The 12568-nt window shown below is 38.1% G+C and overlaps 2 protein-coding genes and 1 long non-coding RNA gene across 3 annotated transcripts; 2 read left to right on the top strand and 1 right to left on the bottom strand.

The window, feature by feature from the left end:
- Positions 1-1849: 1849 nt before the first annotated feature.
- LOC127313720 (uncharacterized) lies at positions 1850-5008 on the top strand. The gene is made up of 3 exons (XR_011749355.1): positions 1850-4654; positions 4741-4815; positions 4888-5008. It is a non-coding gene; the product is annotated as an uncharacterized lncRNA (long non-coding RNA).
- A 1333-nt stretch (positions 5009-6341) lies between these two features.
- Positions 6342-7794, top strand: LOC127312042 (protein FAR1-RELATED SEQUENCE 3-like). The gene is made up of 2 exons (XM_051342520.2): positions 6342-7495; positions 7581-7794. The coding sequence occupies exons 1-2, from the start codon at positions 6400-6402 to the stop codon at positions 7640-7642; spliced, it is 1158 nt and encodes a 385-aa protein (XP_051198480.2). The 5' UTR covers positions 6342-6399; the 3' UTR covers positions 7643-7794.
- An 882-nt stretch (positions 7795-8676) lies between these two features.
- On the bottom strand, positions 8677-11655 carry LOC127315422 (uncharacterized). Its single transcript, XM_051345912.1, has 11 exons — positions 11545-11655; positions 11238-11400; positions 10845-10984; positions 10588-10701; positions 10132-10496; positions 9792-9963; positions 9589-9696; positions 9367-9498; positions 9165-9268; positions 8795-8972; positions 8677-8703 (listed from the first exon to the last, which is right to left on the bottom strand). The coding sequence occupies exons 1-11, from the start codon at positions 11653-11655 to the stop codon at positions 8677-8679; spliced, it is 1614 nt and encodes a 537-aa protein (XP_051201872.1).
- Positions 11656-12568: the final 913 nt, after the last annotated feature.

Genomic DNA, 12568 nt, shown 5'->3' with positions numbered 1-12568 from the left:
ATGAAAAAACCACCGCCCCCGCAACACCAGCAGTACCCACCACCGCCACCACCAGCACGAGGAGCGTCACCCACTGGTCATTCCTCCTGCAAAGAATAACAAACATTATAGCAGACAGTATAAATCACAGGAAAAGACTGATGTTCCAACAAAAACAGAAGCTAACAAGACTAAGCTTTGGAGAATCAGTTGAGAACAAAAACTAGTGAATGACCTGTCGCGTCGCGCCGCAAGGTCAAAACAACGGCTACTAGCTAGACTAGGAGCAAGGCACTGGGACTTATTCAAGTTATCTTCTTATGTGCCTGGGAGTACTCCTTCTGCCACTGCAAAGAATAAAGTAGTTAGAATAAAGTAGCAAGAAATAAGACTAAATACTGAAGAAAGAAACTAAGCAATAATGATGAAATAAAAGGCTATATCACCATGCAGACATGGGCTAGAAGTACAGTGGATACTAGTATGACCTACTTTGCTTGGTGGAACACGGATACAACTAGGAAAAAGAAGGGAACTGACAAAACAGAGAATAGGGCTTGCGGGAGCGGAAACTTCTAAGAATGTGAAAACTAAGGTAACAACCAAATCAAACACAATGAATGAGATTAATCCTAGCATAATCAGTAGCATTACAATTTAAGAAAAAATTACTGAATAAAAACTGAAGAAAGCTTAGCTAATGAGAGAATGAATTACTGAAGAAAGATTGGAAGACTGAGCTAAATAATTTAAGACTGGTAGCAAGTCAAGAAATGAGTGACGGAGGCGACAAATCAAGAATGAAGAAATACTAAAAAAACTGAAGCAAAGGACCGAGAGAATTTGACGAGAATTAAAACTTATGAATGAAGAATGACTGAGAGATATAAACTAACGAAATCTGAGACAGATATAAACTGAAGTAAAGACTGAGCTTTAACTGATTGACTGAAGAAAATACTGAAGAAAGAGTGACAGATAATGAGCGACGGAGAATGAGAGATAGAGAATCCTGAGACTGAGAAACTGAAGAATGAAGAAGGATCAATCTGAGGATAGAGCAAATAAAAGCCAATCAGAGAAACTGAGCAACTGACAGGAGTGAGCAAATAACAATATTGACAGGCTGAAGAACTAAAGGCTGAAACTAAACTAAGAACCGATAACTGAAGACTGAAGAATAAAGACTGAAACTGAAACTTAAAATACACTGTGAATAATCTAACTTAGACTGAAACGGAGAATGAGCGAGAAGACTGATGAATAAAGACTGAAACTGTGAAGAATCAAACTTAGAATCAAACTTAGAATGAAACAGAGAGTGAGCGACAAGTAATGAGGGATGGAGAATGAGCGACAAGTAAACTGAAGAAATAATGAAACGGAGAATGAGCGAGAATCACTTAGACTAAGAATGAGAAGAAACTGAATACTGATGAGAAACTGAAGAGATACTGATGGCTGGTAGTGTTAAGTTCTGTTGATTGGCAATGCATGCCTGCCTTACTTGGGATACTATGGCATCTGTTCTCTGGCCATATTTAGATGGTTGACATATCTTCTCTTTCTTAATAGATGGCCCCATTTTGCTGGTCTCATAGCGAGCCACGTCACTGGGTTAAAAGTCTAGCCAGCCCGACATGCCCCGACACGCCCGGTGGCCATTCCTCTCCAGACGCCACGCCCGAACGGAGGCCCAGACCAACACGCCCCGACTCCTCTTTGCAAAAGGAAGGAACCAATTTGTAATTTCCTGACTCCCTTGGATCTTTATGTAAGGTGTACTATCCTTATCCTAATATAAGAGCGGTCAGGGGCCTTCGAGGCCCTTCTTGTGTTCAAAAAAAAAAAAAAAAAAAACACGCCCCGACATGCCCGGTGGCCAATCCTCTCCAGACGCGGAGACGCCACTCCCGAACGGAGGCATGTCGATCCCTGCTGCCCTTCCTCGCCAGAACGACGCGCGTCCTCACCATGAATGTTTCCGCCATGACCTCCTCACAAATTCTCATAAAATCACCCAATAAATCCGGGGATTGAACGAGTGGAAACGGCTCCATGGAACTCATCCGTCGCCGCCGGCTCCATGTTAAAAACTAGGCCTTGCTGCCATCCGCATGAAGCACAACAGCATGCTCACGCCTCCACACATGGCCGCTCCCCATTCTAATTCATCTTTCCTTTTCTTAATCCCTCAGCATATGTTTGTTAGTGTTTCAGGTTGTGCTCCACCCGGCTCGAGAGTTAATCCACATTTCCCCACGCCACCTGATTTGATTGGGTTTTGATTGGATTGTACAAGCTGCTCGAGATCCACAAAATTCGTTGAGGAAGCGGCCGCCCGCATCTGAAAGTCGTTGAGGAACGCCACGGCTAGAGATCTACAAAATTTGATCTATCCAAACCTCCAAAGTAAGATTAGTTATCTGCCTTCATAATAAAATATTGCTTCTCCTTCCCCGGCCTGCACAGGCCGTCACCTTGCCGTTGCGGGCTTGCGGCCATGTTCCACCATCAGATCTTGACAAGTCATATCTCTACTTGCCCTTTGACATTGATGGAGTGGTTAATAGTTAGCGGATTTTGATCTAGAATACTGATTCGCTCTCTTCCCTGTTTTGGTTTATCGTTGGAGTGGTTAATATTTAGCGGATTTTGATCTAGAATACTGATTCGCTCTCTCCCCTGTTTTGATTTATCTATAATTTTATCTGCAAAGATTAGGAATTTTTCAGATTGATTACGAGAAGTATATTTACTCCCTGTTGAGTTCTTGAGGTGGACTACAAAACTGCATAGCGATATTCACTAAAAGACCCTCTGTAAGTATATTTCTCCCTGTGATTATCTTTTTTAGTTCTATTGTGGAAACTGAGTTCTACACATGGGCTCATATATCAGTGCAATTCCTCTTTCAGAGCTTATTCTTCTCCAGTGCAGTGCAGCAGTTTGGTATATGGCAAACTTTTTCCTCTTAGTTCATCTTGAAAACAGAGTACTTTAGATAGGCTCATACATCAGTGCAAGTCCTCCGTCAGAGTTCATTCTTCTCCAATGTTGTGTAGCCCAGTAGGAGTTCAGGGTATGAGTATATGACACACTTTCTTTTAGTGAAAACAGAGATTTCTTTTAGTGGGTTCATATGCCAGCTCATTATTCTCCTATGTTCTATAACAATTTGGGGTATGGCAACTGCTCTTGCCTTTCTAAGTTTTTATGCCCAGGTTTGATTTCTTCGATGGTATATGAGACTTCAACTGTAGCTAACAAGGACTTGGTTGTGCATGATAATGGACACTTTCATACAGGTGAATAAACAAAAGTTCATTCTGAAGTCACTTTCAGGCAGTCGAGTGTCCATCCCTCGAGATACATATAGTACATAATTGTCATAGTGGTCTTACTCGTGTCCGTATCTTCACAGGTCATCACATAGAAGTGGTTTTTTACTTTTCAATAGCCAGATATCATTATATCAGAGCAGTATATTCAGCTTTTGGTGTATTTTGGATTACTCATCACATAGATGAGAGTTGTCAACTGAGAGCATGCTCATGTTCATCGTGAGGAGCGAGGCAGCTAGACAGTTTTTCATATATTCGAAGAACTACATCTCTACATATTGCAGATTTTGCATCACTTGGGCTGTAGACTTTCACCACATGCATGCAACTGCTGCAAAGACTCAGTTTCTACCATCAGTCAGCTGTTACAACTTGACTCACCTTTTAGTTTTTTAATGTCCTAACAAAATACCATTTTTGCACCAACATTTTGCCTATTCATAAAGAAATACTTTATGTCCATGGAGAATGGAAACGGCTTTGTCATTTTCGAATTTAACCAATGATGTGACTCAAGTACCTTCAATTGAATCATTGTCTTAGTATACATGCAGGTATGTAAGTTCAGTACAGATGTACCTTCATTTTTTGCGCTGGAAAGGTCTTCGGCAAAAAGATTGTTTATTCAAATGCATTCCAAGTAACTAAACTTCAAGATAGCTAGACTGCCGCAGTCGTCACCATGGGTCCTTCCTGTTTGTTTGGCTCCACCACCAATCTATACTACACTTTTATGAGCCAATATACATGTAGCATTTGGTTTATCCTTTTGATGACTTTTATCTCCTATATCTTTTGGAGCTCATTGTAGGTTTTAGACCCAACCTGTACCGAATGACTTTATTTGTTGAATTGTATTCCCATTTTTGTGTGAAAATATTGAATTCTATTTTCTAACAGATGTATTCATTTGTATCTATGCAAACTCCTCTACATAGTACACGTCTTTTTTTCTCCACAAAACTATTTATGCTGATTTCGTATAGTTATTGCTCTTTTATGTCCGCTGCAACGCGCGGGGCATCATCTAGTATGTCTAACAATGCAATTGATGAGATCTGCAGTCCATATAGGCTGCAGATTACAAAATTTCAAAAGAAAATACTCATAACTAAAGCCACAGAAAAAACAAAGAAGCCACAGAACCAAGACGGCTAGCCACTAGGGAGCTCGAAAATGTTAAGTGCGATGTGCTTTTATGCTTGCAAATAAAATTGTTATGCAGTATTCATGACTTTACTAATAAAAACATGTATATTTCTCTTATGCAGGATACAGGAAATTACTCACAAACAGTTAACGATGATATGCTAGATGACTTCTTCAATCAGGTATGATGAAAAAACAAATGAAACAAGAGCAAAATAAATAACTTACCATTCATAACAATGCTTAATTAAATAACATCTTATTGCAGGAAGGATTTTCATATACATGATTGCTTCTTGGAACTATGAAAAAAAATGAAGTGAATCAAATAAGCGGTGACCAGGTATTTTCGAACAAACCAATTATAAACAAAAAAATAAAGTACTTAAAATTATTGCTAACCGATTAAATGCAGGGACAAACTAACAAGGACACAGAGGATGACAAGGTGGACACATCTACTTCGTTCCTGGAAGAAGAAATTGATGATCCATGGAATTTAAACATGTTTGACAACATGAACCTAGATCAGGTTATTAACATTAATAAACTCTGTTTTATAATAAAAGAAACCTCAAAGAGTACAGCTGATAAAAATAAAAATATACATGCATGCGAGTTGCGATAATCCAAGTACAGAGCAAAACTATGGGATGAAGCACCCAATGTCAGAGGATTACCATGATCAAGCATCGACAAGCACGATTACTGACAACTCACCCAATCAAACTGAAGAACAGCGCAAGGACATAATTGAAGAAGATATACACATATTCCTACAAAATGAAGAGTTAGCTGCTGAGGGAAAGGAAATGGAGGAGGATACACAAAATGAAAGTGACAGCCAGTTAAAACCTGAAAAGGGAATGCATTTTCAGACAAGAGAAGAAGCTCAGAAGTTCTTCAACTTGTATGCATACACTGCTGGCTTCTCAGTAAGCATTGTCTCTTCTTACCGTACTACAAGTAAGAAAAGAAACAATGAAGTCATAAGATTCACTATGAAGTGCAACAAGTACGGGAAAATAAATGAACAAGAAACTGAGCAAGTTGTAGCACAGAGACAAAGCACGGTCATAGCGAAAAGTGATTGCAAAGTTGAGATGGTGGTCAGTGAGAAGAAAGGATTTTGGGAAATTACAGGACTAAACCTTTTGCACAACCATCAACTCAGCCCTCAAAGCAGGTTTTTCAGATCACACATCTACATGTCTGACGGTGAAAAGGAAATGATACGGACAATGAAATATTGCAACATGCCTACTAGAGACATGGTTGCTGTCTTGGCATTCATAAGAGGAGGGATGGAACAACTACCATACAACAAGAGAAAGGTCAGCAACTACTGACAATTCAATAAACGGGGAATTAACAAACAATGACATGATGGAAGTTAAATTTGGTTTAAAAAGAAAAGAGCGAAAACCCGGGATTCTATCACTCGCTTGACTTGGACAAAGAAAACAAAGTCGGGAGTGTGTTTTGAAGCAGATGCAAGGGCAATACGGTATTATGACATATGTGGTGACTGTGTGAGCTTTGACACGACATTCCTAACAAATAAGTACAATCTCCCTTTTGCACCATTTGTTGGAGTGTCGCCACACGAAAAACTTACCTATTTGCATGCGCATTCATAGTCAACGAAACATCGAGAAAGTTTCCGGTGGTGCTTGGAATTCAAAGCGGCAATGGGTGGAAAGCCACCAAAAACAATTATAGCCGACCGGGACAAGGGCATGGCAAGTGCAATACCATCTATTTTCCCAAATGCTATACACAAATGTTGTTTGTTTCATATCAAGAAGAAAATAGATGACAAGGGAGGCAACTTGTATTTCAAGCAAATGAAGGCACGTATGAGGAACTACAAGATATAATTGACAAGTCCTTGACAGTGCATGAATTCGAAACACTATGGCAGCAAATGATAAATGAGTACAATGTGGGACATATTAAAATATTCCAAGATCTTTGGAAAAGCAGAGAGAAGTGGGTACCAGTTTACTTCAAGAATCATTTCTTCCCATTCATACAAACAACGGCTAGAAGCGAAGGAACTAATGCATTGTTCAAGAAGGGAGTTGGACCACAATTTAGCATGACAAGCTTCTTGAGAGAATACCAAAGAATAATGGATAACATGCATGCAAATGAAAACGAGTTGGATCATAATGCAACTAACAAGAAAGTCCGGGAGAAAAAGTTCATCACTCAATACTACATTGAACGGCAGGCACATGAGCTGTACAATTTAGCAATCTTTAGAAAGTTCCAGCTAGTCCTAAATGATGTAACAAGACTCCAAATAAGAGAAGATGTTAAAGGGAAGATGTACTGGGTGTTTCAGGCAGCAAATTATCCTGTAAAAGAGCATAGGCACAGAGAGTACCTAGTACAAGTTAATGAAGAAACAGAAGACTATTCTTGCATCTGCTGCAAATTTGATAAAGATGGTCTTCTTTGCTCACATATCCTCAAAGTGATGTTGCAACTGCAGGTAAACAAGATCCCAGATAAGTACATAATAGACAGGTGGCGGAAAAGAGAAAGAAAACTTCTGAAACATATTGTTCCACCACTAAATGAGGACAGCATAGTTTTAAGATTCAATGTTCTTTCTAGAATGTTAGGACACACGGCTTCAAATGGTTCTAAGAACAAAAGAAAATATCAATATTTGCTACAAGAGATACCAAGACTTGAGGCAGAAATGGCCAAAATGGACACAGACACATATGATATGTCAGCTATGGGGCAGAACAGCTCATCAAGAACAGTAGTCAATCTGGATCCTACAGGTGAAAGTGGAACGACAATACAATTACTTGACCCAAATGTTGCTGATACAAAGGGCCGCCCTAGATTACTGACTATAAAGGAAAGGATTAAGCAAAATAAGTTCTATACCTGCAGCCATTGTGGTTCTACTAATCACACAAAGAAAAAATGTGATAAGTTGCATTTGGTCTTCAATTTGCCAAAGAAGAACAGAGGAAAGAAGAAGAAGAAAGAAAATGAAGGTTCGAATAATTCTTATTACTAAAAAAAGATATGAAAGCAAAAAAGACTATAACTAATTATGATATAAACTGCTTTTGCTACCAGGTACACAAAAAGAAGGACAAGAAGCTGAAGCAGTCAAGTCCAGGGACAGAACTCAAGACTGAAATAAGAGAAAGGAGACGACCGCTTCAAAAAGAAATCAAATCTGATTGCGTAAAAAGATGTATTAGTAGATGGCAGAGAAAAAGCCAATAATGTGTTTGTTCTTATTTATTGTAACAGATATTTGTATAAAACAAATCTATTCATGGCTGTATGCACTTGCTCAGACCCCAAAAAAAATGAATAACAGTGAGTTATGTAGCTGGGAATCATGTAACCATGTGTGGAGAGTTATATGCCTATCAATGAGATGTGCTACACTAAAAGTATTTCCGTGAATATCGGAGAGCTTTGCAAAAAGGCAGAGACAAAAATGTGCTGGAATTGCACCATAAGTGTTACATATTGTGTCATAGATTTGAAAAGTTAGTGCACTACATAGACTTCAAATGTGTTTTGTTGTGCTGGAATTTCATGGTATCTCATGGAAACACAACAAAAAAGATAGAAAAAACTAAAGTGTGTTTCCTCCTCCTTTTCCCGGGCTTGGAACCGGCTACACCATCCTTGTAAAAACGAAGTAAGGAAGAAATGGCGTAGGCGGAGTTACCCACCCCCTAAAAAACCCCAGAAAAGGAACAAATGCACCCGTGACAAAAACAAAAAAATAATGAAAATTATACTAGTGATCTTACAAAGAAAGATCTCTCTGAAGTGACAATGGAAGATGGCATACAGAGTGATTCGAGTCATCCAAGTACCATTTTCATGGCATCTCAGACTGACCTAGCAGAGCCTAGCTCAGACCCTACTTCTCATGATACCAATATGATAAGTAGCAAGGAGGATCTTGATGAAAACATACTGAATAATTCCTGTACATGAAAAAATAGAGATATATCTGTGCCAAAAACAGAGAAAAAGCGAAAAAGGATGTTCATGAACTACACAAAGCTCATGATAGCTGAATTACAACACATACTATGTTCAAAACACACATATTATATGGAAAAAAACATGACAGAGTTCATAAAGGAAAAGCGTGACACAACTGATTAGTCTTGATGAGGAGCAGAACAAAAATTGAGGATCTACATCAACGAAGCTGACGCACAAAATCCTCCTAGAAAAATGAAAAAAAAATGAATAAGCGTACAATCAGCTTCATCGACACTAAGTTAATGAGACAAAGAAAAATGCAGAAAAAATGTTACCTTCACATAGTAGTTGGTAACTATGCTATAATCAACTGTATTGCCACTATGGAAGAACAGACGGTTTGCATACTGAATGCGCAAGTGAAGAACGTCATCTTTACTAAACTCCTTGCGGAGGTCCTTGGTGGGATCAAAAACTTCAACAGACCTCATTGTAAAGACACCACAATCATGACTGACCAAAAAAAAATATGGGCATAAAATTAGTAATTCTATGTAACACATTTTGAAAAAAATGTGCAGAAGTTGAACAAAACCAAGCATGGTGTCCATTAACTTACCAGTGTTACAAAAAAGATAACATTCAACACTATAGAAAGAAACCTTGTATGAACTATACTAGAAAAAACATTAAAACAGAACTTACGCATTCCCCTGGCGTGGCATGTTGGGAGTCATAACACTAAATTTCTTGAAATCAGGTTCATCACTGTTGAATATCTTCTTCCAAAGAAGTGTAAAATTTCTAATCTGTTATTGACAAATAAATAGTAAGACACTATGAAAAACAAAAAACCTTAGGTGTAGATAAAATGAAAATAAATATAGATTTGTCAAGAAAAACATACTAAGGGGGCACGAACTGCAATCTGATAATCCGATTTTGCACTGTAGAACGAATCAAGAAACGCAAAAAGCTTGAACTTGAAGTCTACCACGAAAGAAAACCAATGATCGAGATGACATATGGGAAAGAACAACTGCATGGGATATGTATACAAAAATTAAACACATGTACATTAGCAGATATAGTATAAAAAATTTGGAGCAGATGAATCAAGTCTACACACTCTATCTGATAAATCAAGTCTTTTCCCTTTACTGGCTCTAGCAGCACCAAGAAATGAGGTACGGACAATGTTCTCCTGCATTGGACTAGATAAATCAAGGATGCTTTCCTGAAAAAAGAATGAAAAGCATTTTCATACAGGATTAAAACAAGAAAAGATAAGGAGACAACAAAATATTGAAAAAAAGGTGTAGATGCTCATACCCCAACATATGAAAAGAAATAATGCCTCCCAGATTTTGAAGGATGGTTGTCTTCGAATAGCTTCCGACAGAAACACGGGATCAAGAAGTTGTCAATGTGTCCATCACGCATAAGCGTCTGCCCAAGTGAAATAAAACTACAGTGGACACCATGATATTTAAGAGCATAATTCCTGAATTGAAAAAAAATAAAAGAAGAATGATAAGTGAGGTATACAATCAAATATGAATGATAAGTGAGGAAACAAATCAAAGGTCTGAAAAGGCAGGAAAAAAGATACTTAACAAAAATAGAGAGAAGTAGAAGAACAAACAGAAAAAGTGAGAGATATAAAACATACTTCTGAATTCGATCGGTGTACGCCAGCTCAACAATTGCACAGAAATGCATGATATCATCGTCAGATACGGGGAAACGTGGATTATCTGCTAAAGGAAAGACCAGACTGTTCTTCGGCTGAAGAGTAACAAAACCATTGACTATGGCAGGCTGTTTTTGAACAAATTTATCGACATCTACTACCTCCACACCTTCTTCAACGACATGCAAGCTGCCCACTCCAATTTTCATAGGTTTATTGACATGCGACGATCTGGGATGCACTGTCCTGTTGTAAACATCATCACCCTTCGCAGCTAACTCCTTTTGCTTATCCTTGAAGCTTGATGTACCAGTGATAGTAACTCCAGGTGATGCATCCGCCTTCTAGAAATTCAGAAAAACATGAATTAAAAAATGATGAAAAGGCTGAACAAGATTTAAATAATTATAAAGAATGAATTAAAAAGAAAAATACCAAAATGGCTTCAGGTGTTGTGTCACCAACAGGGATTGGAGCTTGTTTGCTTCCATCAGATGCTTTTGGTAAAATATTCTGCATTGAAGTAGTCGCTGGTACTTTCATAGCATCCTGCATACATGAAAACACAAACGGAGAAAAATAGAAAGAGTTGGAAACCAAATTGGGATGTTTACACAAAAAGAGCCAACATGATAGAATATATGCATTTAATTGAAAAAATAAAATTAATGAAAGCAAAAAGGAACACTAACCATGCCACCACGAGAAGGTGACAAATTCAAACGACCGATGGGAGATATCAAATCGGACTGACAAGGACCAGGAACATTATTTTCAGGCAAGTGTAAACTCAATCTGGACATGACCTTACGTAGAGGATGAATTTGTGGTGCTGTATTCAAGAAGAAAAATTAAAAAGAAGGACATACTAGGGAAAAGAAATAATGAAAACAGATTTCTAAAAAATAAAATATAGAAAAGTATGCTAAATAATAAGCAATTGCCTGTCAAGTTGAAGTTCTGAACAACATGATTACTTGTGAGGGCAACAGGAGTATCTGCGCACATAGAAGTAGAAATGAACATGACGATATGCTAATGAAAATATACCAAGAGAGATGGAATGTAAAAGCTGAAATGTATACCAAGACAACCAATGGCTGGAGAAATGGTGCTGTTGCTCTTGTAACAAGGATGTGCATTTGATAGAAATTGAAGAACATTATGAGATAAAATCTCCAACATGTTCTTGTTACCAAATTGAGATGACGCCAAACTCTGAACAGTTTCAAAAATACCATCTATAATCTGCAAGCGGTGACATATAAAAAGTAAACACAGTAAAGGTCAGGAAAAACACAAATGATAAAAAGATACATTAACATAGACACTTGGAAGATCAGATCAGTGGAAAATATATAAGAAAGATGACAAAAGGACTACAGGGGTGACCTTTCCATCCAAAATCATACCAAATTTATCATGAAAGGACTGCTTTACTTGCTCCGACATAGGCTCACAACTTGTACCACAATTAATGCCATCCATGTTGCTCTTGAACATTCTCTGACAAATGAAAAAGCAGGGGCAAGAATTTCATATAAGAAAACAGAAAAATGATAACAACAAGAACTTAGAACGAAAATGAACTGTAGGTCAGAAGAAAATATACATTAACATAAACACTTGGAAGATCAGATCTCAAGCGTCTCCGGCCAAAGCATCTTTTGCTTCTGCGGTCCAACTCAGAGTATTCAACAATCATGTCACCATTCCACGAAACTGCCCTAGGAACTCCACTACCAACAATGTGAGCGCCAAAATCGAGGCAATCAAGATACTGTACCTTCAGTAAACAAATAACAGATAAAATAGTTATTACAAAGACTAATATGGACAAAATGAAATGACTAAAAAATACTACACTTACTGCAAGCGCAAACGAACAGAACTCAAATGATTTCGGCTTCCTTCCTTTCACTTTTATGAACCTCAAAAGTTTTTCAACTCCAAGAATGAAATGGTTGTAAACCAACTGGCAAATATCAAAACTGCTCGCTCGGTCAGAGTCACCAAGCTGCTTTATGTATTTAGTATCTAAACGGTCATTGGCACATGGGCACAAGAAACAAGAGATAGCGATTTGCATGAAGCACACAAACACCTGTTCATCAGATAGAGGTTTGGTGGACTTTAACATGTCACCAAAAAATGTGATGTGTGGGACTTCTGATAAATGGAACAAAGACATGATGAAATCAGCTCCGCCTTCACTGTCCTCAACAACCTCAGACCCGGAATTTGGCAAGCCAAGAACAAAGTGAAAAGAATCTTTTGAAATATTTATTATATTGTCATCGACAATAATTTGCGAAGAATGATAATCAACACAACAAGCGAGCCAGAGAATGAAAGACGATGGAATGTGAGTCTTGGCAAGACCAAGTAAACAACCAAAACCAAATCTCTGGATAGC

The sequence above is a fragment of the Lolium perenne genome, chromosome 7 (genome assembly GCF_019359855.2).
Source record: "Lolium perenne isolate Kyuss_39 chromosome 7, Kyuss_2.0, whole genome shotgun sequence".
NCBI lineage: Eukaryota > Viridiplantae > Streptophyta > Magnoliopsida > Poales > Poaceae > Lolium > Lolium perenne.
The sequence above is the reverse complement of the archived record's forward strand: the minus strand, read 5'-3'. Positions and strand labels throughout refer to the sequence as shown.